This window comes from Aspergillus heteromorphus (genome assembly GCF_003184545.1).
Source record: "Aspergillus heteromorphus CBS 117.55 chromosome Unknown BO70scaffold_51, whole genome shotgun sequence".
NCBI classification, from domain to species: Eukaryota; Fungi; Ascomycota; class Eurotiomycetes; order Eurotiales; family Aspergillaceae; genus Aspergillus; species Aspergillus heteromorphus.
In genome coordinates this window covers 117364-142918 of record NW_020290456.1, presented here as the reverse complement: position 1 = coordinate 142918, position 25555 = coordinate 117364, and the positions used below count along the sequence as shown (strand labels likewise).

Sequence of the window (25555 nt, the reverse complement as noted above, 5' to 3'; positions counted from 1 at the left end):
CTAGTAAGCTTTCAATAATTTTACACCGTCACCATCATTGGACATTGGCCGTCGTACATTCCGCTCAATGATGCATTGAATATTTCGATTCCCTAGGAACCCGATCACTATACTACATGATGGTTATCAAAACCTGCCTTCGTGGCGAACTCAGCTCACAGTTTATTACCTGCTGGGCAAAAAGGGCGAAGGGAGAGCGGAGGACCAACCCTCCTCAACGGTAACACGGTGTTTGTACCAGTCAATAAACGACATCACTGGACTCTGATAGTCGTTCATCCTTCTCAACCGCGTCTTGAACATCTTGACTCTCGGTGCCAGATCTCTATACTACATACTGGTAGTCAAGAGATGGCTGTGTGGAGAGCTGGGATTTCTCTAAGTGGAGAAGGAGTGGCATGTGCTGTGGAGTATAGAGCAACAGAGGCGAGGTTGCTGTGTCGGAAAATGGTGGCCGAGTGGATGGCAGCTTTGTATCAAGTCTGGCCACGGGGCTTTCTCATGCCAACAGTCAAGGCTGTGGCCGAGCTGATGACCGGGGGCCTGGAGGGCGAGTTCAACCGAAACCAAGACGGATAGCTCTTGCTCTGAGGCATGGGGGAATTTGTTTCTGTTCATTTTATTTGTCATTGCTGTACCTTGGGTGGCATTCTTCCGGATTGTTATTATAGGAGCGGTATCCTACGATGCTTCGAGTTAGGATACCTGAACGTTCAACCTTTCACCGGTCCCTCAATGCTCAGTCCATTTTTTGTTCACGGTCTCATGAAGGTCCAGCTTATGAGAACCCACTACCTAAAGCCTACAATGATATTACGAGACGAGAAGGGCCAATTAGATTGTAAATCAACCTCTAAAGCTAGGATTGAAGTATAGGACGAATGATGAAAGGACAAAGCAACACCACCACCGACACTAACGCCATCACTCACCCCTTACGGACGGCGCCACTCGCCAATCCAGCAGGGCTGCTGACACCCAGCAATCCTCGTCTGCCGCTTCATCTGACCCCGAGAGCTCTCCACTGCTCTCTCCCAGTTGACCACAGTAACCGTATCCTCTCGCCCAGAACCAGCAGAAAGACCACTACCGCTACCACCACCACCACCCGAGTGCCTCTGACGAACCTTCCGTCCCAGATTCTCCATCCCCATCCCCAAACCCCCTCCAGCCCCAGAAGAAGAAACATTATAAAGCATCTCGATCCACTCAATCCCCATAAACACACTCTCCCCCACCTTCATATCCCCCGACCAATTGCCCCCATCACTCCACAGATTCACAGCCACCACACTCGGTTGATCCGGCACCGAGTACGAGAGATTACTCACTACCTGGCCGTCAGCAAACCAGACGGAGGACCCGGCGTGCCAGTCGAGTCGGTGCGTCGTCCACAAGGTCCATGGCGTCGAGAGGTTCACGGTGGTGCTGGACCCCGGGATCGAGGTGTCTGAGACTGGATCGTAGTCCGGTTGGTTGGCGTAGTGGATTGTGTGCGGGTCTTCGGAGGTGAGGATCTCGATGTCGGATTCACAGGTCGGTGTGAGGTAGGTGAATATGCCGGCGCAGGTGCCGGGGGGGATGGGGTCTTGGTCCGGGTCTTGGTCTGGGGAGGGGAGGATGTGGGTGGGGATGTCGGTGTGGGTTTTGGGGTTCGGGTTGATGGCGTTACCGGTCTTGGAGTTGGAGTTGGAGTTAGTCTTGGAGTCCACGGTATTCTTATCCTTCCTAACCTTCCCTGCAGCGCGCAATATCTCCCTCTCGGACATGATCCGCATCCGCACCCTCAGTGAGCAATGATACACGGGCCCAAACTGGCCGTCCAACTCCGCTGTGGACGCGTGGTCCGGGAATCGTGTTGTGCGGAGAACCAGGAATGACGACTTGGGGTCTTGCGGACTGCTGGTCACGTCTTTCAGGAGGAAGACGTTCCGGTCTGTGTTGATCATGGGAATTGGACCCAGGGGGGTGGCGTTTCGTTGCCAGTTCTGGGCGCGCCAGTCGCTGTCGAAGGGGGTTTTGGTGAGGGGGTAGGTTTCGAGGAGGGAGGATGGGGAGGATGGGTTGGTTGGCGTGCTTTCGATGGATAGGGCGGGCAGGGGCACGTTGCGGAAGTCCCAGAGTTTGTAGTGTGTGAAGATCGTGGTATCTGGGTCGGAGGGGGTGGGTGTGTTGATGTAGCAGTCGCAGAGGGTGGAGGGGGGGTTCGTGAGTGTGTTTTTGCTGGTGTTGGTGTTGATTTTGAGGTTGGGTAGGGATATGGCGGCGGTGGTTGTTGTTGATAGGAAGGAGAGGATAAACGAGTGGAAGATGAACTTCATTTTGTAGATAGGTTAAGTAAATAGATAGGTAGTAGGGAATGAGAGAGATATGGATATTGGGGCTGCTTGGAGGTGAATTCGGAGGATTTATTGGTATCTGATATGGAGAAGATTTAGGGAGAGGTTGACATGGAAGGTACGTCATGGGAGGACATCTCCGTTGAGGACGGGGTTTAGGCATCATTCTGGCGATGGGTAGGCTCCAACGGCTGATGAGTTTCAAGGGGTAAGTTTTGAGCTGGAACTGAAGATAGGAATTCTTCAACTTAGCTTGTGGGAGTATAGAACTGGCTGACAGTTGGTATGGCACGATGGCTGTCCCCAAGCGTTTGTTTTCGGCACAATTGTCCGCATTAATGGGCCAGAGACCATGGCAAATACTACATATTCTTGCGGACTTCCCGTTCAACTAATATGAATTTTATCGGAAAGGCCACACGATACGTAACGAGACCGGACCGAGTTTCCAGCCACCATGCAATTAAAGTAAGTATATAGAGGTAATATACAGCGCTTCCCCGGCACCCTTGCCACTCAGGCGTTCCAATCTCATCAAGCTGCTGTTGTAGGTTCAAAGAGATCCTTTGTTAGGACCTCCAACACCTTGGTTTCATCGACATCTGCCAGATCGATGGCGCCGGGAGGCAGTTGATTGTCCTGTACTTCGGCGCTATCCTCGCTGCTTTCCTCGGGAGATTGGTGTGTGCGGATGTATTCTTCCTCGAGGATGTACCGTGGATCTTCCCTCGAAGATAGAATGGCATCAGGTGAGTCAGATAGTGTGTAGATTGTAGGGAATTCTAGAACGGTGTGATCACGCAAAGCTGATGTGATGGTCATGGCCGGGGACAGAGGAATCAGGACGGGATGCTTGGTGGTTGTTCGCGGACGATGGAGGTAGAAGTAGACATCGCGGTGGGATGTTATCTCGAGGGGCTCTGACGGCGCACTTGGTTGTTGTGGTTGAGCATTGGCATCTGACGTTTCTGGCTGACCATCTGGTAAAGCCACTGTCGACGGAGCCGGAATCTCTGTCGTTGAGGGTTGATCTTGGACGGTCCCTTCCTGTGGTTGCTCCTCTAGTGTCTTCTGCTCGGACTTCTCATCCTCCTGCTTGTTATGCTTCTTCTCCTCCTTCGGCAAAGGAAAGGTCCGGTCGTAAGAATCCGCAATCGACGATGTCTCCATACAAGTCCTCATCGTCTTCTGCCCATCACCTGTAATCCATTCGACTGTCCAAGTCAAAGCCTGCTGCCTATATCCAATTATCAGTATACCAATTCCAGCCCAACCAGAAAGAAGAAAGAAGAGAACATACTTAGGCAACCACCTCGACTCATTCATCTTATTCCGACTCATCCCCTTCGGCGCCCTCACAACCTTAGCCCCAGCACTCTCCGCCCGACGCAAGAAAGCCGCCTCCCCCTTCATCATAGGCCTTTTACCCTCTGCATTCCCAGCCCCAGGCGGACCTCTCTTCCTCTTCCTATCCTGCTGCTCCGGAGCAACCAACCCCTCCTCATCCTCCAACCCCACAACCGACAAATCCTCCACATACCCCGTATTCTCACCGACCTTAATCCCACGGTTCTCGACGTCCCGACCCGCCCGCTCAATCGACCGTTCGATCCCCGTGATGAAGTTAAAGTCCCTGTCGAAGGAGGCTTCGGTCGCGAGCTCGTTGCGGCGGAGGTAGGCGGCTGGGTCGCGGACTCCGGAACACTGGGACCAGAGTTTGTGGCGGCGCGTGCAGGGTAGGGAGCAGGTGCGGATGGAGCATCGTGGGCAGCGGTATTTCGGGGGCTGGATGTGACTGTGTTTTTGTTTTGAGTGAGTTTGCGATCGGTTGGATTGCGATCGGGGAGATGGGTGGGGATTGTTACCAGATTGTGCAGAGGTCGGAGAGGGGGGAGTCGGGGGTGGACATTTTGTTGGTGAGTAGGTATGGTTGAACCTTTGTCGGAGGGCAAGAGAAGGGGAGTAGAGGTTAAGAATGGTTCATTGTTGTTGGAGTTACAGTTGGAGAAAGAGAAATGATGCGCGGAGAGAAAAATGTTCGGAGCGACTTATCTTATCGATATTATCCTGGGGGGCCTGGGCCTGGCTGCCTGAATGCCTGATCCTGACTGCCTCGGTGTTGCCTTATTGCCCTTCTGCCTTAATGCCTCATGCGGTGGTGCTTATCGCAGGAACATAGGCAATCGAACTCTCCAACACTCTTTACAGACTCTACATGGTCCAGATGGTGTACTCCCACCGGTCCCACCCCTTGATATGGCCGCCCGGGATCCATTTGTCAAACACGAATGAGGATGACTGATAGCAACAATGATTTCTAATCTCGGCATGACAAGAAGCCCGACCCAAATGACGACATGAGGAGACACGAGGGAGCTATATCAATCCCCTCATCCCCGCCCCCCCCCCTTCCAGTAACGAACTTCCAATTCATCCATCCCTAACAATTTCAAAATGGCCTCCAAACCCTTCGCTATCATCGCCGGTGTCGGCCCCGGCACTGTACGTCTCCCTTCCCAACCCTTCCCAACCACACAAGTACAACCATCCGCAAGCTAACCAACCAACCTCCAGGGCGCCTCCATCGCCAGACGCTTCGCCAAAGCATACTCGGTTGTTGTGCTGGCGCGCAACCCAGCCAACTTCCAGCCCGTCGTCGACGAGATCAACTCCGCCGGCGGCCAAGCCACCGGCATCAGCGCGGACCTGTCGGACACTCCGGGCGTCAAATCCGCTTTCGAGAAGATCGCGGAGCAGTACTCGGGCTCTGCGCTGGCTGCTGCAGTCTTCAACTCCGGGGGAGGCTTTGTCCGAAAGCCGTTCCTCGAGCTGACCGAGCAGGAATTCTCGGGGGGCTTCGAGAGTCAAGGGTATATATAGTTCTTCCTGCTCCCCTGTCAACTTGCGAGCCGGTAGATAGCTAAATCGCGCGCCACAGAAAGGGAGCCTTCAACTTCGCCCAAGGCGTTCTGCCTCTGTTGCTTCAGGCGAAGGGGCTCCAGAACCCGCCCACTCTTATCTTCACCGGTGCGACGGCGAGTCTGAAGGGATCGGCGAACTTCGCTGGCTTCGCGTCTGGCAAGTTTGCGCTCCGCGCGTTGGCGCAGTCGTTGGCGCGGGAGTTTGGGCCTAAGGGCGTCCATGTGTCTCATGTGATTATTGATGGCGTGATCGATATCCCCCGTACGAAGGGGTGGCAGTTTGAGCATGAGGATGCGAAGCTGGATCCTGAGGCTGTGAGTGATTCTTCTTATGTGTTGTGCTTTTTTGCTGGGCTAGTGACTGGGCTAATAATACTTGCGTGTAGATTGCTGAGTCGTATTGGCATTTGCATGAACAACCTCGCACAACTTTCGGGTTTGAGTTGGATCTTCGGCCGTATGTGGAGAAATGGTAGTCCCCTGCGCCAAGCACCCGTGCAGTCGACGAGTAGATATCTAGGGCGGATGCAGCTACGACGGAGGAATTGAGACGGATTCCGCGATCTGCATGGACTTGACAGGGGACCTACCCGTTTGGACTGTCGATCGCGACATTTGGAGACATATTCCGGTGGGGTGGGAGGGGAACGTCGTGGGTTGATTGCGAGGCTTGAACACCCTGGAAGTATTCGGCTCCGAATCAGGCGTTATGCGATTTATGCAATGAAGTCATGTTATCCAGTTTAGCAGCGTGTATCCAGAACTATATAATGGAACTCGATCCCCCAGAATCATCTCATCCCATCTTCAACCTCCCACGACATCCAAGATGCATCTCCTCACCGTTCTCAGCCTAGCCCAGCTAGGCCTGGGCACAACCACCCTCATCCCAACCACCTGCTTCGACTCCTACGCCTCGCTGGAGAAATACTTCGACTACCTCTACCCGTGGGGCTCCGACCACAACGGCGCAGCCCGCATGGTCGGCAACTCCACCGACCACGAATACATCTCCGTCAACTCCAGCACCTTGACACTGGTCGCAAAGCCCGTGACCGGTCAGCCGCCCACCAGCAGCGGTGTGGCGATCAACTATCTCTCCGGAACCGTGTATGCGGCGCAGACGTTCACCGTAGAAGCAGGCTCGGGATTCGACATCCAGGCGGAGTTCCAGGCTCCCACGGAGAAGGGCACCTGGCCTGCCTTTTGGCTGACGGGAGTAGATTCCTGGCCGCCTGAGATCGATCTTGCGGAATGGAAGGGTTTGTGGCTCTTCCTTTCCCTAAAGGGGGCTTGTTGTTGGCTGTTGCTGACGGGTGTGTGTATTAGGCACTGGGGATATCAGTTTCAATACGTTCAATGTGAGAGAGTGTCCATGGTAAAGATGGGAGCAAAGTCCACGCTAATAAGAGACAGACTTCGTCTGAGGTCGAGGCCGTGAATGTCGATTATCCGTCCCCCGATGAGTTCCATACTGTGAGAGGCGAGATCCGGGATGAGGATGGGTCGAACATCTCGGTCAAGTTTTATCTCGACGGGGAGCTTGTCACCACGGAATATGGCGAGGATTATATTGGCAAGCCGCTGTATTTGTGAGTGCTGCTTGGGGGCTACTATGGGATGATGGGGAAGACTGTATTGACTGGAATGCTAGGATCATTGATCTCCAGATGGAGGGATCGTCTGGATCGCCTGGTCCAACAACGGGTCAGTAGTCTACAACGGTGGGAGTGGGAGTAGGTTAGACGCAGAGACTGACTGAGTGGCAGACACGTACTACCTGATCCGGAACTTGTCTTTCGAGCAGATCTAGGAGGGGTGATTGATTGATGGGAGAAGTTGGGAAGATAGTAGTAGTAGTAGTTAATTAGAGGGAGGAGTAGCAGGAGTGACTAGTCCTAATCCAGTAACAAATGCATCCAAGTATAGCTGACTCAGCGTCTGCACAACCTGTCATAATCACTCGCCGCCTTTCAAGCTTCATCACTTCCCATTCCATCACATCACTCACCTCGAATAACCATTCTTCCAATCCCCTGTCCTCCCTCCACAACACACCCACCATGGATCCCGCCGAAAACCCTCCTCAAGGAGGAGGGGGGAAATTAACCACGCGATACGGCTTACTCGTACCCAAAGACGTATTATCCAAGTACCAAATCAACCCCGAACTCATCGTCCGACCGGACCTTGTCACCATGTACGTCGGTTTCTGGGGCAAAACCAAGTGGCAGCGCGCCTACGAATGGCACCTCGCGGCGTCAATTGCCAGATGCGAGATAACGGTACAACGACGCCTCAACCAAGACGAAGTGAACGGCCTCACCACCCTCGTCAGCGACAGCACTTACAGCACGGGCTTCTCGATAGCTCCCGCCATGACTGCCGGCCTCGGGTACTTTTTCTACAGGGGACGAAAGTCCCCGCTCTGGGATGTCTGTTATCCAATGGATAAGCGAAGGACCCTGTTCCGGCCTTGGTCGGAGCTGCGCATGGGAGCGTTCAATCTCCTTAATTCCGGTCAAGGTCCGCACGTCCTCTGGAGGGCGTTCGTTACTCTGTCGTGGTTTTATTTCGCTGGGTATATTCATGGTGGTGTTATCTCTAAAGTGAAGGAAATGCGTGGTCTTGATAGCGACCCCAGGCTGAGGGAATATAATACCCTCATTCGGAACCAGATTGAGAAAAAGCTGCCCACCAAGACGGGACAAATTTCTCCTCCGCCGTATCCCCCTGCGCAGCAAGAACAGCAGAACCAGCGTGGCGCGGATGAGTACCCGTTAAATGAATTTCACCATTCCGGGGACTATGTGGAGGAAAACAACTCGACATCTGGCTTTGTCTCCGATACTGTGTCTGGCGGTGGTAATGATACTTGGGGTCGGTCATATGGGGGTTCCAACAACATCAACAATAACACAACTTGGTCGAGCCAGGGTGAGAGCACAGGAAAGGGCTTCTGGGACGACGACGATGCCAGTCCTGTCGCGTCGGACTACCGGTTCGGGCAATCGCAGCAACCTCAGGGAAGTGCCTGGGACCGCCTCAGGAATCAGAATGCCAATCCTTCGGCAGCTCGCCAGCAGCCGGGCTCATACCCCACCCCGTTCAATGAGCAGTTGACCGAACAGCAGAAGAAGCAGGCGGAGTTTGACAGGTTGGTCGACGCGGAGCGGAATATGACTTCTGATTCGGCGGAGGGTTTCGGCAGAAAGAGCGGTGGCTTGTGGAGGTAAATGCGTCCGACTAGTGGTCTTCCCACTTTGTAAAGTTGAGAGTGACATGTTCAATCGAGTGATCGTTTTTAGCGTTGTTATCATTTCGTTCTTTTTGAAAGTGGACATACTCCATTCTATCCTTACGTAAAGATTCGATTAGGAACAATGAGGTCCCAATCTCACTAATGTCTTCTATGGATAATGACTTCGCATTGCGATCACTACGGCTCTCTGGAGGTCAGATTTGGGGTGTCAGATAGTACGACTCAATTAATCACTAAATGCACTTGATGTATAAAAAAAACAAGCACGTCGGGTGAGCAAGGTCAAGGAGCGACTTTTCTCGTGCCCTTGCGGGCGGTGTTTACATACGAGGAAAGAAGAAGGAATGAAAGAGAAGGAGACAAAGAAATACCAATTATAGTGCATCACTCGGGTAGATAAATAAGTTTGCACGTCCGCTGTCATTATCAAGGAAAGAAACATGTCGTCAGGGTATACAGCTCCAGTTATCGAAATATCTGGAAAACGTGATATGCCTTTGCTAACCAAAACAAGAAAGAATCGGGGTGTCAATAGCATATAAAGGAGGGAAAAGAAATAAGTATCGTTAATCATAGTAATGGTTGGACCTCGAGAAGTTCGCCAAGTCATCGATGTCCTTTCTAGGGGCGGTTCGCTTGGTTTAGAAGCGACCCTCAAATATCTGTACACTCTCGTATGGGAGCGGAATGTCTGGGGAAACCCAGCTGTCAGGGCCCTTTGCGCTACCCATCCGAGTCAAGTTACGGATTCTAGTGCTGAGACTCTCATTCACGCTGCGCCCTCGTCGATGCTCGAAGGACATGCGGCGGCGTTCCAGTCCTGGTCGGCCGTCCATGTGGGACGCAGGAGCTGCGGTCATCGCTCGAGGGAGCAGTCGTCCAAAATCCTCATTGTCGATGGCAATGTCTATCGTCCCCGAAGACTCGCGGGGCGATGCCAAAGGAGCCGCTGGGGGTGGTGGTGGCGGCGGAGGGTTGAGATGTTGGAGTTCTGGCAAGATGGGAGGGTGTTCGACCTGCTGGGTGGATATAGCATTTTCAATTGTTTCCTCAATGCTCACGGTCACGGGAGAACCGCCATAGCTATATCCACCACTGTCTCGGCGGTGCGCCATGCTCCGTGTTCGACTGGTTGACCGACTTCTTGGCAGGTGAGGGTTGAATCTCGGATGCATTGGGAGATCCGTGGGCATGGGACCAGGCTGATGGTTTTCCGGGACGGGGACGGACATTGAGCGGCCAATCCGCTCAGCATCGCCCTGGTATCTAGCGTCACTGAGAAGAGCACTGCTGTCAGACACCGGAGGAACTAATGTAGTCTCTTCGTACCCATTGTGCTTCGTGTTCCTCGACTTGGGAGTCGCGGGCAATCCCAAGGGAACACCAGACTTGGACGAATTTGAGTCAGAGCTACTGGGATACTCCGGCGATCCTTTGTTTGTAGGGACCCGGTTGCGACCAGGGGTACGTGGCGCAAAAGCGTTGACTGAAAATGGCGGGCTTTCAAAGCCCATCCGAGTCGGCTGTCGCTCTCCAGGAAATGGTATATTAGGCGCCGACGGGTTGCGCGCAAGTGAAAGGCGACGTGCTTCCAGCTCTGCGGCGGCAAGCTCCTTCCGTTTCTGCTCAGCGAGACTGATCTGCGGGATTGTTACCGGGGCAGATACTTCTGCCACTATGGTCTTAGCAACATTCGGGGTGTCACCTAAGAAGACATTCCCGTGATAGTTGCCAGTTGGAATAGGGTCGAATGCTTCCTGCTCGGTGCCAGCTCGTCGTTCCGGATCTTGACGGCTACGAGACCGTGCACTTGCCCACTTTGTATCGGAGGATACATCTGTTCTTGATCCTGTACCTTTATCCGGCCGCCGACTGCTGCTCCGCTGGCGGATTCGCAATCGCTCCCGGTCGCTTGTGACAAGCCTGAGTGCATTGTCGGCATTCGTAGCAGGCAATGGAGACGAAGGAGACCTAGAACTTGACCCCTGTCTGTCTATGCTGCGTCCTCGGCTGATAGGATCGTTTCTGTCTGCACCAACGCGACTGGCTGTGGTTCGACTCGCAGAGCGGTTCTGGCGGCGCTCAGAGGAGTTCCGAGAGCGTGGTTTTCGGACTCTACTGGCACTCCGTGTCCTCGAGGACGCCTTATCCGTACCATTTGCATTTATTTGAGCCAGATCCTCTGGTGACATTGGAACGGGCGAAGACGGTGAGCGTTTTGCGGCTTGTATGTGTCGATTTTCATTTCGTCCACGAGTGTCTTTGGAAACATTTCTGGAGCGGTACCTTCGAGTTGAAGCCTGGCTGATCGAGTCGTCCGTGTTCCTTCTTGCCCGACCATGAGAACGGGGGGGTTGATATTTCTTGGTGTGGTAGTTCGCCTCGCCCAGACTACTGATGTATTGGTCTATGCTGCGACCACTAACGCTGGGACTCCTTGCAGAGCTAAAGCTATTCAATGTCGATGCTGGGCTTCTAGAGTTGGCCAGCATCATGTCAGACTGTTCCTGTATGTCATCCTGGGAAGAGTTTCCATGATCCAAGTGGAGGTGTAGACCATCGGGCCTTCGGTCTCTAGTTCCAGCTCGACTGTCTGAGCGTTCTCTCAGAGCCTCAAAAACCCCAGCGGCAGGAGAGGGGAGACCCTTTATGGTGGCAAACTTGTCGGCTGTGGCCTGAACTGCAGTCTGGGGGCTCGGTTTATATTCATCCGGTTCATAACGTGCCGATGACAACAGTCCTAGGCTTTCATCCTCATTTTCATTGTCATCCTGATCTGGAGGCTGACTGTCATCATTTTCCGACGTTGATCCATAGTCCACCAACGGCTGTTTAAAGACGGCAGATGGAAATGTAGGAGGGTGAACGTCGATCGGCGTTTCTCCGATGGATGGGAGCCGTCGTCTGTTGAATCCTGGCGTATTTGTACGTGCATTCATCGCATTGTTTATGCTCTGAATGTTGTTCAGCTTGTATGACCCCAGTCCGCCCGGAGACATAGCAGATTCAACCACAGCTGATTCGGCAATTGGCGTAACCCCAGGAGCATTGGTTGGCGTTCGATCATCTGATTTCAAACCGGAAAACTTGAACTTATGGCCTGACTGGGAGTCAAAAGACGTGATTAACTTGAGAGCTGGCGTCTTCACCGGCTGTCTGGCATTGCCGATAGGCTGCGAGCTGGGGACCATAGGATTGGCTGGGTTGGGGTAGGGGGGCTCGGGCGATGTCAGAGGCGATCCTTTTGCGATCACTTCAGCGAAAGAGGTAGCTTGCTGCGCGGCTGGGGATGTCCAAGGCTCTGAAGGCTCCACACCCGTGCACATAAAACAGCGGATTGCAAGCTGCTGCTGAGATTGAGACACAACATGTTCACCCCATCGACGAACAAGGAATGATTGCCGCCGCCATTCCGTAGGCATCACGAGGCAAGTCATTAGTATGGCTTCCATATAATAGTTCTGGGAAACATAGACCTCGATGGCATCGTTTCGATCGCCCAATGCTAGCAGCATAGTGGCCGCGGTATGAACATCCCCGACTTCCAATAGCTTCTGAACAAAAGCTTGTCCCAGCTTGTTGGTTTGAGATCCTCTATCAATGTGACTGAACGCGAGAAGCATCCAATCGGTGATCGAAGTCGGGCTTGAGCTGATCAGCGATAACATGCTCTCTGTATCAAACCCACCTAGCCATTGTGCTAAAAGAATGGCGCTTTGGCTGGATGGGGGATGGTTGCTGACTGGTTGCAGAGTTAGTGAGTATAATGAGATTCAGCACAGTGGTAACATACGTTCGTCCTTGATCAGTTCTTCAATGTCCCCATTGAAGCCAAATACAAGGCTAAGCATTTGCTGGCGCAGATCGTCCGGGGTAAGGCGAGACTCATCAAGCGGGGGGTGATGTCCATAAGGCACGTCGTTGAGTCGTGCGCGCGTAAATGGAAACAGATCAGCCGGCTTTTCTGCGGGACTGAGTTGTACTTCATTCTTGAGTCGTGAACCCGCACGCGAGCTTTTCATAGACGACATTGAAACGGATGATGCATACGCAAAAGAGGCTCCAGATGGCTGAGGGGTTTGTCTATCGGATGCCGAAGTCAAGGAAAACGAGGTTCCGGTGTGGCCGGATCGACTCGGTGGTGAATATGGCACCGTTTGGTAGTTTTCCGAGGACGTCTTTGAACTGACCGAATTTGCGTGGCTCCTCGAGGAAGCAGGACTGCTTATGTCTGCTCGCTGTTGTCGGACGTCTTCAATCCCATTCAGATCAAACGGCGTTCTCCGGGTATTAAACATAGCGCCTGACTCCCTCATGTCCGGGGGATCCTGTAGGGTGCGCAGCCTCGATGGCTCTAAAGGAGCTGGCAAAACCCCGTGTGGGGCGTGTTGTACGTTTGCGACCATCGCAGGACTGTCTACATCGTACTGTTGAACTGTATATTGCGGCCCAAGTGTGAAAAGCGTGGCTGTTGGGCCGTAGCTGGCAAACCCGCGGGGTTTGTCTATTGTTGGAATCGGCTCGTATGTGACGTGCTTCGTTTTGACGTCCCAGGCCCATGTTTCTCTAAAACCGGCCGTGCTCAGCTTTTCAGACCCAACAGTTGCTGGCAAGGGATTCGACTTACCCTTCAAGATACTGTACAATCCTCCCGTTCTTTGACCAAGCCATCCACTTGGGCTCGGAGGCCGGAGAACCATCTGACCGCTTGAGGACTCGTATCACACGGGGGACTTCCTTGCCAGGAGGCTTTGCTACACTCCAGACCCTCAGATCGCCATTGTCTGACAAGGTAGCCAGCATATCAGACTTCTGTTTGGACGATGATGCGTGCCATGCTAATGACAGTATAGCTGATGGCCCTCTGGAAGCTGTCATGGTGTGTAGGATGGTACATGTCGGATGCAGAGTTGCAAGCACTATGGAGCCGTTCTGGTAACTATAGATACTCTGTTAGACCACAAGGCGCCATATGATTCCGAGTCTAGCATACGTACCCGATAGCATATGTGCGACAATCTGTGGCTGGTGCTAAAGCTGTGATGGGATCAAAGATGGTGCGACAGGAAGTATGCTCCGAGGTGGAAGGTTCAAAAATGATCACATCTCCTTTCTCGTTGCCTATAGGGGTGTTAGTTGTAGAGCTTAAGGGGGGGAAGCAAAACCTGGTATGTACCAAACACCACATTCCCGTTTCTCATCCAAGCTGCCACTTTAAGCTGCTCGACAGAGGCAAACCTAGCAATTATGCCTCCTGTGAACAGATCCCAAACAATTGCCGTCTGTCCAACGTCATAGCTCACAACCAACCTCCCTGCTCCCCGCTCGCTGACATTGTCCACGTAGATGAATCCTATATCGTTTTGATGATTTTCGAATCGTCGCTCAAGAGCCAAGGTATCGTGATGAAGACATATAATCGAAGATCCCTGGGCATAGAGGAATAATGACGGAGTCGAAGCACATGGCTCGAAGCGAGCTGTGGGTGCTTGCGACTGCAATGTCGTGGGAGGGACCAGTGGTTTCATCTTTGGGGGTCGTTGATCTGAAACGGGATTTCTGCTCCATGATAGCTCAACCATCCTTGACTGCACTGCCCAAGAATACTTGGACAAGATATTTTGGATGCTTTCCTCTTTCACCTCTGCCCTCTCCTCAAATTATCCGCCAACTGTGGGTGTCAAATTCTGGGTTCAGAGAAAGCAGTATTCTCTTCTAGGATGGCTGCACAGTCTGTAGTGACGACTTGACAACGGAAAAAAGGGCGCGGTGTGACAAGGACAGTGTACTTTCAGACGAACTTTCCCATTGGCACGTATGACCAGGATAGAGCCAATCCGATATCAACCGAATGCAGTCCTTCCCAGTAGGGCCAACACGTCACGGCTCCAAATGTCTATCGAAAGAAGACACAATTCAATGCGAACTCAAGAGACATCCGACTTAGAGATGAAGATGGTCAGTAAAGTCGACGCTCTGCAGGCAGGCAACAGATAAACCGATGCGGCGGTAGGACCAGCGGCAACGGGATAACTGAGCGGGGGGAAGTGACGGGGATATAGCAAGGGCAGTGGAAGTTAACAATGATAGCGCGCTAAGTTGGAACCGAACAAGAACGCAGACGTACAAGCATGCAAGTGAAAGACAAGGAAAAATGCAGTGGAACGACCAGGAAGACAGAGCACTAGGTAGGCTACCACGTTGCTGGCATGAGGGGTGGAGAAAGAGATAAAAAAAATTCTCAGCGCGGAGGTGGGGAGGGGAGGCAGAGGGAAAGGGGAGAGAAGAATGCACTACCACGAGTGACCGGATCTACATACACAGACGCATCCTTCAGGGATAGATTGGGGACATACTTTGGTCTTTGTGGATTGTTATTAATCTCGCGATGGCGCCAGCCTCTCCACCTGTCGAGAGTGCCTGAAGACAGACCGGATGGGATCTGAGACGTCTCGAAGGCAACGGCGATAGTCGATCGAAATCTCCAGCCATCGAGCAGCTGGAGCTAGCGCCAAGGTCGGTGGACGGCGCTTCCATGGACCAGGATGCCATTGAAATGTGGTGAACAGGGCGTCCGATCACTCAATTAGCGGACGAGGGCAGATAGGACCCGTCGAGCGGCATGAGGGCCTGTTGGTGGCCCTCGCACTGGCACACCAACAAGCATGCAGCACGGGACAGACATGGAACCCCAAATGCGAAGCAGACGGCCAGTCGATCCTCCCGCGCCTGACTAGGGGGGTGGGGGAATCCGGAATGGCTCAACCATGCCCGTGTTAGAGCAGCTAGCAAGATGGGGATAGTGGTGGCTACCTAATCAGCGGACGAGAGCTGTTCGGTGTGCCAGTGTGGGCTATGAGGCGTAGTATCTAGTTGCCGCGAGGAGAGAATGAGTTTGAGGCTAAAATGAACGATGAGAGATGGTGGCCAATTGTGGGACCCTAGGCAGGCATTGGCAATCTGGTAATGGGATGAGGGGAGAAGGGAAGATGGGGGGGGGGGGGGGTAAGAGAGGAGAAGGGAACATGGTGTAGTTCTGCATGGCCCGGCCATGAGCGGCTGCTGTCAGGGACCTTTCCCGCCGGGGCAGTGAGCCTGAAGGGTGCCTGATTGGCCGGCGAGTGCAGAAGGCGTTTCTTCACGCTGCAGCTCTCATCACTCGACCCCGCCAATCACCGCCCGTGCCCGCGCTGTAGTGGCCCTCAAGTGACCTGCCCGGCGCGTAAATTCGCTCCTCTTTCCCAATCGCAGACCGTTGAGCCCACGAGGATGGATGCCAATCTTGAGCAATGCGCTGGGCTCTCTCGAGTCACATCGCGTGAGGTGCGGTGTACGCTGCATACTATCGTTCCCGGATGGTACTGGGAGGCCTGGGAGAAGCCCCAGTGCTCGTATGTACCAGACACTACTAGGTCTGTGCTCTGCGTGCTTACGGTGCGGTGACTGTCACCTACAGCATATTTCCCTGGTGACCAGGCTCGGGAAAAGGGAGACAAGGGAAGGGGAAAAGCAACGACTCGGAAGTATATAAAACCACCCAGCACATTCCGCATTCCGCCCTCCGCACAACTTGGTGTAACCGCCGGGTATTTGGAGATATGCGATAGAAACCGGTTGCCAGAGGCTTCATAGACGGGGGCACAGAATTCCTATCACACAAGTAGTAGCACTCTGTACCTTCGTTGGAGCGCCTCTCTGTCGCACCCAATCTCGGCTATTTCATCCTGGAGTGACCGACACGCCCGAACCTGTCACAGTGACCGAGACAGCAACTTGTACTGTGATACTTAATACAGAAGCGTTGGATTAACCCAGCTACCTAAACGCTGAGCCCACAGGATGACGTACGTCAAATCATCCTTTCACGGAATATACCCTGACTGTGGATGCAATGTGATGTGACCAACAAGCAGTATTGTGACTGGCGTTCTTCCGCACTAGTGAGAGGTTCTGAGAGTAAGACATTGCGGGGGTGCTGGAGGAGCTCGGACGGTGATGGGCTTCCTTCCGCTTATTTTTGGATGTGATAAGAATGTATGTGCCCTCGACTAGTATGTTGTACGTTCTGCCCTGTCTGTGACGGTCTGAAAAGCCCGAACAAACTCCACGAACCTTATCATACGATGGCCCTCACCCAGAGTCCGGCCAGAATTGCACGGCCAACAAGGGCATTGTGGCGGTTGTGACTCGACTGAATGCCGAAATTGAAGGCGGAAGGGCGCTGTAACTCTTCTGGGTGCGTTGAGTCAACACGAGCACGGTGGGACAATCCTGGGATCCTGGGATCGTAGCACGTTGAGACCTGGATAGATACAGGCAGTTGCTCATGGAGACAGGCGGCTGGGAAGCGGTAGATATGCGGTGGGACCCGACCGGCATCCAGACGCTACCTGGGCCCTGGTAGCCAAAATCACATGACGGCGGAGCGGCCTTGGCTTTGCTATCGCGGTGAAACATCGGCCCGCGATATGATTTTCCGTCATCTCCAAAATCTTCCGAGTTCGACCACTGCATCGCAACGGATAGCCACGTCTGATCTGACACATTTACCCTGTCGTACCTACTCGAGCCACCCGAGGCTATATTCTCAAAATGGGTGTCCAAAAGAAGACCCGCAAGTTTGCGCAGGTATGCAAATTTCCCAGGTTGCAAAGACAGGCGTTAGATGGAAGATGGAAACTGACCATGAGCAACGAATAGATGAAACGTGCCATCAAGGCCCACGACGAGCGGTTGAAGAAGCCGAGCACCACGAAAAAAGAGCAGCCCAAGGAGGATCAACTGACCCGGCAAATCACCCAAGCCCCTTCCAACATGTTCTTCGCCGCAAACACGGCCCTTGGGCCTCCCTACCACGTGCTCGTCGATACCAACTTTGTCTCCCACGCCATTCGAGCGAAGCAGGACATGCTGACGTCGATGATGGATCTGTGAGTTGGACACAGGGCTGGATAATACGGACCAATGCTAAGACTTCGTGTAGGCTGTACGCGAAATGTATCCCGACCTTCTCGGACTGTACCATTGCGGAGTTGGAAAAGTTAGGTGACAAGTACCGCCTCGCCCTGCGGGTGGCCAAAGACCCTCGGTGGTCTAGGGTCAAGTGCTCTCACAAGGGCACGTATGCAGATGACTGCATCGTTGATCGGGTATGTTGTTACGCAAATATCCCAACGTGCGGTGTTACAGCCCGCTAACCACTGCGATAGGTGACCAAACATAGAATCTATATCGTGGCAACCAATGATCAGGACCTGTGTCGCCGGCTGCGCAAGATTCCGGGTGTTCCGATCATGAAGGTCGCAAGAGGCAAATTCACGATCGAGAAGCTGCCCGACGCTTTGGATTAAATACCCTAGCCGTCTGATCGCTTTCGAAGGAGAAAAGGAAAAAACGGAAGGAATGTCCCGATACCAAGCCAACGCATTATATTATGTCTTACGAAGATATACCCCGACCACCGCGTGTCAACGGACCCGGTTCGTCTCGAGTCCACAGAAGTTGGCCCGATCATACGGCACGCAGGCTACGCCCTCGTTTATGCAGAGCCTACTGGGATATCGGCAATATCTGGCAGGCCAGGTTGCGCCGTGGAGTGGCCTGTGTGCACGTGAGGTCGCTGGCCAGTGCTAAAATGAGAAGATTCCCAAATGACCGCCATGATCCATTAAGGCAGTGGGCCTGGTCACATTGAGAGGGAGGAGCAGATCGTATGGAAGAGTTGGTTAGCAGATAGACGATACTCTTGACACGCCTGAGATGCAGTCTATCCTGTCTGGTTACACATAGATTTCATTAAAGCAGTTGAATCGTACAATTTCCTCTTACATCAACCTCCATCTTTGCGCACGTAGAATTTACGGAAATTCCATCTCAAGTACACTATGGGGAATACCACAAAGACATAGCAAATGAGACTCGCCGGTTCTGGCCCCGACAGCCTTGCCCGTCAACATGCGGGGATGCCCTCCGCTTTATCAGCTCTCCCCCAAAGTCAAACCCACCCACCCCAACAAACAAACAAACACATCCCATCCAGCTATAGGATCACATCCACCACATTCACAATGGCAGAAAAGGAGACCATCGTCGTGATCGGGTGCGTATACTCCCCCAAGGCATGCACAGCCCATCCAAACATCGCCTCCCTAACGCAACATCCAACCCCTCAGAGCCGGCGTCATCGGCCTCTCCTGTGCCCTCTACATCCAACAGCACCTTACCCCATCACAATCCCTCATACTTTCAGCCCGCGAATTCCCCCACACTACCTCCCTCAACTACGCATCTCCTTGGGCAGGCGCCCACTACCGCCCCGTCCCAGGCTCAACCCCGCAATTCACCCGCGAAGAGTCTCAAGCTAAACGCACCTACGCGCACTTTAAAAACCTCGCGGCCCACGAACAGGGCTGCGGGGTGCAATCCGTGCCCGGGGTCGAATATCTCGAGAACCCGCCGGTGGAGTACCTCGCTCCGGAGAATATCCGGAATGCGTATGCCCACCTTGATGGCTTCGAGCGGTTGACGGAGGGGGAATGTCCGCCTGGCGTGAAGTGGGGGGTAAGGTATCAGACGTTTGTGGTTAACCCGCCGGTGTATTGTGCGTATTTGCTCCGACAGTTTGTGTTGAGGGGTGGGGAGGTAAGGGAGTATACGTTTGTGGATCCGAGGGAGGCGTTTCATTTGGCGGATGGGGTGAAGACGGTGGTGAACTGTTCGGGCATGGGGTTTGGAGATGAGAAGTCGTTTATTATTCGAGGTGAGTCTGGTCGTTGTGGGCTGGGGGTGGCTGGGTGCGTCGATGCTTACGATGGTTTGCGCAGGACAAACGTGTCTCGTTCGGAATCCCTGCTCGCTGACAATCACTCGACAGAATATCGATGGCTCATGGTCTTTCTGTATCCCGCGTCCTCTAGATGGTGGGACCATTATCGGGGGTACGAAGCAACCGCATAACTGGGACCCGAAGCCGTCGTTGGAGACACGGGCTCAACTGCTGGCGAATGCTGCGAAGTGGTTTCCCTTTGCGGAGGGGAGTAAGGAGCAGTTTGACGTCATTCGAGATATTCTCGGTCGTCGACCTGCGAGAGAAGGTGGGATGAGGCTAGAGGCGGAGAAGTTAGATCGTGGCTCCGGAACTCTTGTTCATGCTTACGGGGCTGGAGGCCGTGGGTTCGAGCTGTCTTGGGGAGTGGCGGAAGATGTGTTTGGGTTGATGAAAAAGATTGGATTGGTGAGGGAAAAGGCTTCGTTGTAAGTTCGCCTGATACCGTAATTTGGGAATCTACTTACGCTGGAAGATGATCATGTCAACTACTTATTATATATGAGCACAGAGCTTCAAAACCAGCAGCGCCATTGCAGGACACCATCTATCTACTTGAACAGATACTTTGTTTCATCTATAGGTCGTGAGATTGCTTTTGACTAACTAATTTTATCGTGATCAGGTAGATCCAACCATGTGCAGGATACTATTCCCTTCATTACCAGTCCCTTCGTTACCAGCCCTCTCCCTACCAGTGTGATCGTGTATGAGTGCTTGGCCCCGCCAGCTACTCAAATTGACAGGAATCGTTGCTTGCAGGGCCAGGATTATCAGCACTAGGTAATGGCTCCTTTGATGCCTGACACTCCAATACTAGTGACACGGATTCCCAAGATCTTCCAGGGTGCACATGCACGTTGGCGAGATTTCACTAATACAAGGGCGGCAACGGGGCCCAATGACTGGGAGCACCACCGCAGATTTCTTGGTGGTCAGTTGGGACTGTAAGGTTCTGGAGTCTATCCGGCGCTTCGATAATAATCGCCATAAGGCGGACCTCAACGTGCCATTCAACGTGACAGTGGAGCATCCAGATGCGTATATATTGGTCAGTTGAAGAACGCTGCAGACTGGGAGGGTTACTTATCTGGGTTCATGGCGCGGAATCTGATGACGAAATGCCCCTTGGGCTCCACCATGATCGTGTCTCGTCGCATGGGATGGCTGGAGACATTCCCATAGCCGTTGAAGAACCCACCGTACGGGTAGGTCCGTTGCACGATCTGGAAGTCGTGGCCGTGCAGATGCCAGGGGTGGAGATTGGTATGATGGTTGTTCAGCACAATCTCCACCACATCGCCATAGTTAACAACGAAGGGATTGACCTCGCCATATATTGAGGGATCCATGGCCGTTTCGGGATCAGCAGCGATGGCAGTGTACAATGTGGGCTCATTTGGAGTCTTGTATGTCATGTTGTTTATGGTGTAGGCAGGCTTCCCGTCCAGAGTGGTCGCGTCCGTGTCAAGAATGATCTGAAGGTCAACAGGCTCAATCAAAGGCAGTCGGTCTCTTGGCTGCAAAGTCACATCGTCAAGGAAGTCCAGACTTGCGTTGCCAATGTGGATGTCAGGCATTGGTGGGAACGGCAGGCTGTCGTCATATGTGAGCCACGCTGTGCCATTGGGATTGTAACCGTCAGGAATGGACCGATTTTCTTGCTTGAACATCTCGTCGATATCGAGCCCGTCCCAGATTGGATAGTTTCTGCTAGTATCATCCTTCGTGGTGAGGAGGATATCCAAGCGCTGCCCGACCGTCATTCGGATATACTGAGGCGTGAGGAAGTGCGGTTCTATGCCAATGCCATCCGCGCCCACGATTGTCATGTCGTGGTCATCAATGATGAGTGCGTGACCTGCCCAGTTCCCCATACACACAACGTGGATCAGATACGTCGTGCTCGGCTTGACCTTGATCTTGGTGCCGAATGCATCGTTGAACAATACAGCATCAGGAAGGGGTTCTTGACCACCGACAGAGGCGTATTCGGACGGCGCTTCAAATTCAGAGACCAGCTGGGGCATTTGCACATGGTACCAGTCCGTTAATGTCAGTGTTATTTCTTCATCGTATTCGAACGGCAGGGGGACGGTGTCATGCACGACGATCGGGCCTCGCAGGCCGTCCGGATACTGGCCCGTTTCGTGGGAATGATACCAATACGTCCCGGTTTGATTCATCTATAACCACGATGCGTCAGAAGTTGTCTGTATACTAATCAAACGAGCAGGCATAATCACCGGAACAACATAGCGCATCCGCTGGTGGGGTCTAAGCTCGCATTGAGTAACCCCTGGAGCACCGTCCATGTATCCATTATAATTCTGATGCAGGCCATGCCAGTGGATTCCGGTGGACTGGTTGCCGAGGGCGTTGTAAACGTCAACGACGAGGTTATCGCCAACACTGACATCAATCTGCGGGCACGGCCATTGGCCATTGATTCCAATCACCGGGCGCGCATAACCGTCAGGCGCAGCAGTGACCCACGTTATATTCCAATCGAGATACACATCTTTTGCCAGCGTATCTTGCACCAACCCGTACAGGGCGAGCGTCAAGAGGGTCCGGATCATTTCCGCTGCTCTGAGTTTGACATCCACCACAAGCATACAGAGAATGACGGGTCAATTGAATTGTCAGAGAAAGGGTGAGGAATAAATATCCCCGGGAGGCGACAGGGAATGCGCAATTGAGAGACAAAAGGCAGTCAATCGGAAGACAATAAGAGGGATGATCGTGGCGATGGCGATATCATTGGGGAACTTTACAAGTCCGGGCCCCTCGGGCCCAAATCGAAACAAACATATCTCGCATATTCGGAAACAAAGCCTGCAAATGAGCCGACCCGACATGAATCGTCACTTGGGCTATGCGCTCGGAGAATCATTCCATCAAAGACACCAGAATGCTAGCATGCATCTTTCCTTGCTTCAAGGGATAAGGCTCGGTAGGGGACCAGACGAGCCCAACCTCCACCCAGCCAAGTCGGTTCTCGCCGATGCAGATTCCTTCCCGGTTGAGATGTGCAAAATTCCGAGCAATCAGCTTTTCAAGTACTGGCACGCGTTTTCATCGCCGATGGACTGATGCCTGGTGCCAATTACCCGGACTATGAAGGGGCCAAGACACTGTATCAAGGATACCAAGTCATTGATGTATCAGCAGATGCGCTTGAGTGATGTCTGTGAGTTGTTGCATATCTTGTTCTTTCAACATAGACTGAAGTCAGCTTGTACCGGGCACTAGGTACAGTCATCAGCCCGAACAGATCTACAGGAGCATTGAACCAGTTGCAGGAAGGGGCTTTCCGAGGAAGGGGCAATCAGAAAGAGGCAAAGAAAATTATCCGCAGTCCCAGCTTTCTGCATGCTTGATGTCAATCCAGCTGGAATGCGCTTCCACGCCTAGAATCGATATAATGTAAGGCACGGGTTAAATCCGAAAGCCGTTCCGTCAATCATGCCCTTCTTGTGAACAACCAGGTCCCGTTTTGAATTGCCGGGGTGCTGCCACGATGGGATCGAAAGGAACACGGAATGAAAAATCCAAGGTCTTCCTTACCCCCGATGGTGAAACCTTTCTCTAACCCAACCCCACGAACTTGAAGCTTGCAAGAGGCTCGGGGTTCTTTGTTCATCTTATCCACATGGACGCACAGGCCATCAATACTAAGCCGCCAACCTCGTACTTCGTTTCGAGCGGGGGAGAGAATATTGCCCGAGCTCGTACACGGATGCCTAAAACCGAGATGGAGGATTCCGGTCTGAAGTCGCAAGCTGGACAAGTCTTCTCAGCATTTTACTCCGTCTCAGACAGGGAATACGATAATGCCCGAGCTTGAAAGTGGATGCCTAGAGAAGATGCTGGGAGACGCCCGGACCGAGAGTTCACAGGTAGCGGACGCCTTCAATATAGATACAAACCAGGCAAGGGAGCGTGGACAACGGCCAGACAGGGTGGCCGGAAGCCACGGCGAGGGGCTTACCAAAAATCTTTCCCAGTGCTCGGCGTTCGGTGTTCAGATGGACGGATTGCCCGAGATCATGCTGTCTCGTATTTCCCAAGCTGGCCAGGATTGGCAGCCCCCCTGCATCGGGAACCCTAACACACCGCATCGTGGCGAAGGTGTCACCAACCCCAAAACACGAAGTCATGTCTCGCCCAAGTGGCCAAGCTTTGCCTGGATTACCTTGCATGGAATCAATCGCATTTAAAAGGGATCCATGGGGGCCTCCCTCTGCGGACAAGACCATCACTCTATTCCACCGAACCCGTACCTACTAGACTACCGAAGCACCATGGCGCCCTGGATCCTCGGTGATAAGTTCAACACCGTCTACCCCCATAAGGGCTCTATCAAGGCCCTTTGGGAGACCAAATGGAAATTCGCAGTAAGCTTTTCCATCCGAAACCATCATCCCTTGCTCGGTTATTAGCCGGGTGTCCAGACGCCGCTCTGTTCTAAGATAGTCCATAGTGCGAAAAATCGATCTATCCCTTCCACGATGGCTCCATCGAGGACTTTAGGCCTATCTTCCAGAAGCTTATCGACGTAAGTCTATATCCACATCCATTCACATCACCCCCATAGAGCCCAAGAAGTAACATCCCCGAAGGAAAACATCAACGATGCCTGCACGGACGCCTACACCCAGGCGTTCTTCCCCATCGCCGAAGCCCTGGAGAACCAGGCCACCGCCGCCCTGAGCACCAACAACACCCAAATGGCGTCCGACCTCCTCCGTCGCGCCGCCGTGGTGTACCGCATCTCCCGCTTCCCCTACGTCGACCCGACCAAGGACGACATCAAGAAGCTGGCCTTCAACCGCCAGAAGAAAGTGTACCTCAAGGCGGCTTCGTTCTGGACCCCCAAGATCGAGGAAGTCATCATCCCACACACCCACAAGTCCCCCACTGACGGTGCCTACGTCCCGCTGTTCGTCCGTGTCCCGGAGAACGCCTCCGCCGAGAACCCCGTCCCCGTCGTGCTCCTCATGACCGGCCTGGACGGCTACCGTCCCGACAACAGCCAGCGTACCCACGAGATCATCGACCGTGGCTGGGCCACCGTCGTCTGCGAGATCCCTGGCACCGCCGACTCTCCCGCCGACCCCAGCGACCCCGAGGGTCCGGACCGTCAGTGGTCCACCGTGCTGGACTACATGGCCACTCGTCCCGAGTTCGACATGTCGCGCGTCGCCGCCTGGGGTCTCAGTGCCGGTGGCTTCTATGCCATCCGCGCTGCGCACACCCACCGCGAGCGCTTCGCGGGGATAATTGCCCACGGTCCGGGCTGCCACTACTTCATGGACCCTGAGTGGTTGAGCAAGGTCGATGACCACGAGTATCCTTTCCTGTGAGCTTGCATCCCATGTCCCCCCCCCCCCCCCCCCCCCCCAACATATCCATCCATCCCATCCTACATCCACCACCCTCTAACAACGAGAAACAGTCTCACCCCCGCCTGGGCCAAGAAATACGGCTACGATGACCCCGAGGAATTCCGCAAGAACGGCCAGAAGAAGTTCTCGCTTTTGGAGACAGGCATCCTCGACCAGCCTAGCACTAGACTCTTGCTGCTGAACGTATGGCTCACCTCCCCCCCCTTTCCCTCACAGTAAATTCCCCCCACTAACACACGATAACAGGGCGTCGACGACGGCGTCACCCCCATCGAAGACTGCCTCATGCTCTTCAACCACGGTAGTCCCAAGGAAGGCCGGTACGTATTCCCCTACCTAGTCTAGTACCATTCACATTCCCGTCACGTCGCGGTTCGATTTTTCAAGAATACTAACCAACAATGACAGGTTCTTCCACGGCCTCCCGCACATGGGCTACCCGCATAGTCTGGCGCCTTCGTACACGTGGTTCGAGAAGGTGTTGGCTTCTCCTCAGCCGGTGTTGAAGAACTAGAGCTAGAGTTTGTTAGCTGGTTGTGGGTGGGTTTCTTTGTGGTGGAGTTGGTTGAATGAGTAGGTTTGGAAGAGGAGGGGGGGGAGGTGGGGGGGGGAGGTGGGGGGTTGGATCTGGTGTATGCATGCATGCATACATCCATCCATCCATCCACCCATGGATTTACGATGAGAATGAATTCAACTACTACTACTACTACTACTACTACTACTACTATCAATGATGAGTGATGTGAAAAACGAATAAATACACAAGAAATCGCAATCAATCAGCTTTTTGTATT

At 53.3% G+C, this 25555-nt stretch overlaps 9 protein-coding genes across 9 annotated transcripts; 5 read left to right on the top strand and 4 right to left on the bottom strand.

Moving 5' to 3' along the window:
• Window positions 1–1175: 1175 nt before the first annotated feature.
• Window positions 1176–2201, bottom strand: BO70DRAFT_275491 (glycoside hydrolase family 16 protein; the record flags this gene model as incomplete). The annotated part of the gene is made up of 2 exons (XM_025538983.1): window positions 1176–1588; window positions 1673–2201. Coding segments are annotated over 2 exons (942 nt in total), but the record flags the coding sequence as incomplete, so codon positions are not given.
• Window positions 2202–2791: 590 nt separating this feature from the next.
• On the bottom strand, window positions 2792–4334 carry BO70DRAFT_390840 (zinc finger HIT domain-containing protein). The gene is made up of 3 exons (XM_025546194.1): window positions 4205–4334; window positions 3640–4134; window positions 2792–3576 (listed from the first exon to the last, which is right to left on the bottom strand). The coding sequence occupies exons 1-3, from the start codon at window positions 4246–4248 to the stop codon at window positions 2874–2876; spliced, it is 1242 nt and encodes a 413-aa protein (XP_025394560.1). The 5' UTR covers window positions 4249–4334; the 3' UTR covers window positions 2792–2873.
• Window positions 4335–4757: 423 nt separating this feature from the next.
• BO70DRAFT_324728 (oxidoreductase, short chain dehydrogenase/reductase family) lies at window positions 4758–6043 on the top strand. The gene is made up of 4 exons (XM_025540625.1): window positions 4758–4841; window positions 4914–5209; window positions 5278–5575; window positions 5647–6043. The coding sequence occupies exons 1-4, from the start codon at window positions 4794–4796 to the stop codon at window positions 5734–5736; spliced, it is 732 nt and encodes a 243-aa protein (XP_025394559.1). The 5' UTR covers window positions 4758–4793; the 3' UTR covers window positions 5737–6043.
• A 46-nt stretch (window positions 6044–6089) lies between these two features.
• On the top strand, window positions 6090–7223 carry BO70DRAFT_324724 (glycoside hydrolase family 16 protein; the record flags this gene model as incomplete). The annotated part of the gene is made up of 5 exons (XM_025540624.1): window positions 6090–6522; window positions 6590–6621; window positions 6677–6852; window positions 6915–6967; window positions 7030–7223. 5 exons carry the CDS (start codon window positions 6090–6092, stop codon window positions 7071–7073), a joined length of 738 nt encoding a protein of 245 aa, XP_025394558.1. The 3' UTR covers window positions 7074–7223.
• Window positions 7224–7261: 38 nt separating this feature from the next.
• Window positions 7262–8741, top strand: BO70DRAFT_366726 (putative endo-1,3(4)-beta-glucanase). Its single transcript, XM_025544408.1, has one exon. The coding sequence runs from the start codon at window positions 7324–7326 to the stop codon at window positions 8494–8496; it is 1173 nt and encodes a 390-aa protein (XP_025394557.1). The 5' UTR covers window positions 7262–7323; the 3' UTR covers window positions 8497–8741.
• A 422-nt stretch (window positions 8742–9163) lies between these two features.
• On the bottom strand, window positions 9164–14104 carry BO70DRAFT_302276 (uncharacterized protein; the record flags this gene model as incomplete). The annotated part of the gene is made up of 6 exons (XM_025539745.1): window positions 9164–10188; window positions 10228–12260; window positions 12312–13088; window positions 13150–13461; window positions 13520–13643; window positions 13699–14104. The coding sequence occupies 6 exons, from the start codon at window positions 14102–14104 to the stop codon at window positions 9164–9166; spliced, it is 4677 nt and encodes a 1558-aa protein (XP_025394556.1).
• Window positions 14105–17114: 3010 nt separating this feature from the next.
• On the top strand, window positions 17115–19779 carry BO70DRAFT_374951 (Fcf1-domain-containing protein; the record flags this gene model as incomplete). The annotated part of the gene is made up of 6 exons (XM_025544999.1): window positions 17115–17150; window positions 17223–17452; window positions 17506–17671; window positions 17732–17804; window positions 18697–19281; window positions 19346–19779. 6 exons carry the CDS (start codon window positions 17115–17117, stop codon window positions 19777–19779), a joined length of 1524 nt encoding a protein of 507 aa, XP_025394555.1.
• A 442-nt stretch (window positions 19780–20221) lies between these two features.
• Window positions 20222–21929, bottom strand: abr1 (multicopper oxidase abr1; the record flags this gene model as incomplete). The annotated part of the gene is given in 3 exon segments (XM_025539744.1): window positions 20222–20420; window positions 20434–21533; window positions 21594–21929. The coding sequence occupies 3 exon segments, from the start codon at window positions 21927–21929 to the stop codon at window positions 20222–20224; spliced, it is 1635 nt and encodes a 544-aa protein (XP_025394554.1).
• A 1725-nt stretch (window positions 21930–23654) lies between these two features.
• ayg1 (heptaketide hydrolyase ayg1) lies at window positions 23655–25272 on the top strand (the record flags this gene model as incomplete). The annotated part of the gene is made up of 6 exons (XM_025539743.1): window positions 23655–23747; window positions 23834–23908; window positions 23973–24712; window positions 24809–24941; window positions 25005–25078; window positions 25167–25272. 6 exons carry the CDS (start codon window positions 23655–23657, stop codon window positions 25270–25272), a joined length of 1221 nt encoding a protein of 406 aa, XP_025394553.1.
• Window positions 25273–25555: the final 283 nt, after the last annotated feature.

Coding starts and splice junctions, on each gene's coding strand:
- BO70DRAFT_390840 (XM_025546194.1), bottom strand. CDS start 4,248: ATGTCCACCCCCGACTCCCCCCTCTCCGACCTCTGCACAATCTG. Junction 4,135..4,204: donor TCCGACCTCTGCACAATCTG/GTAACAATCCCC, acceptor ACAAAAACACAG/TCACATCCAGCCCCCGAAAT. Junction 3,577..3,639: donor GAGTCGAGGTGGTTGCCTAA/GTATGTTCTCTT, acceptor AATTGGATATAG/GCAGCAGGCTTTGACTTGGA.
- BO70DRAFT_324728 (XM_025540625.1), top strand. CDS start 4,794: ATGGCCTCCAAACCCTTCGCTATCATCGCCGGTGTCGGCCCCGGCACT. Junction 4,842..4,913: donor CCGGTGTCGGCCCCGGCACT/GTACGTCTCCCT, acceptor ACCAACCTCCAG/GGCGCCTCCATCGCCAGACG. Junction 5,210..5,277: donor GGGGGCTTCGAGAGTCAAGG/GTATATATAGTT, acceptor CGCGCGCCACAG/AAAGGGAGCCTTCAACTTCG.
- BO70DRAFT_366726 (XM_025544408.1), top strand. CDS start 7,324: ATGGATCCCGCCGAAAACCCTCCTCAAGGAGGAGGGGGGAAATTAACC.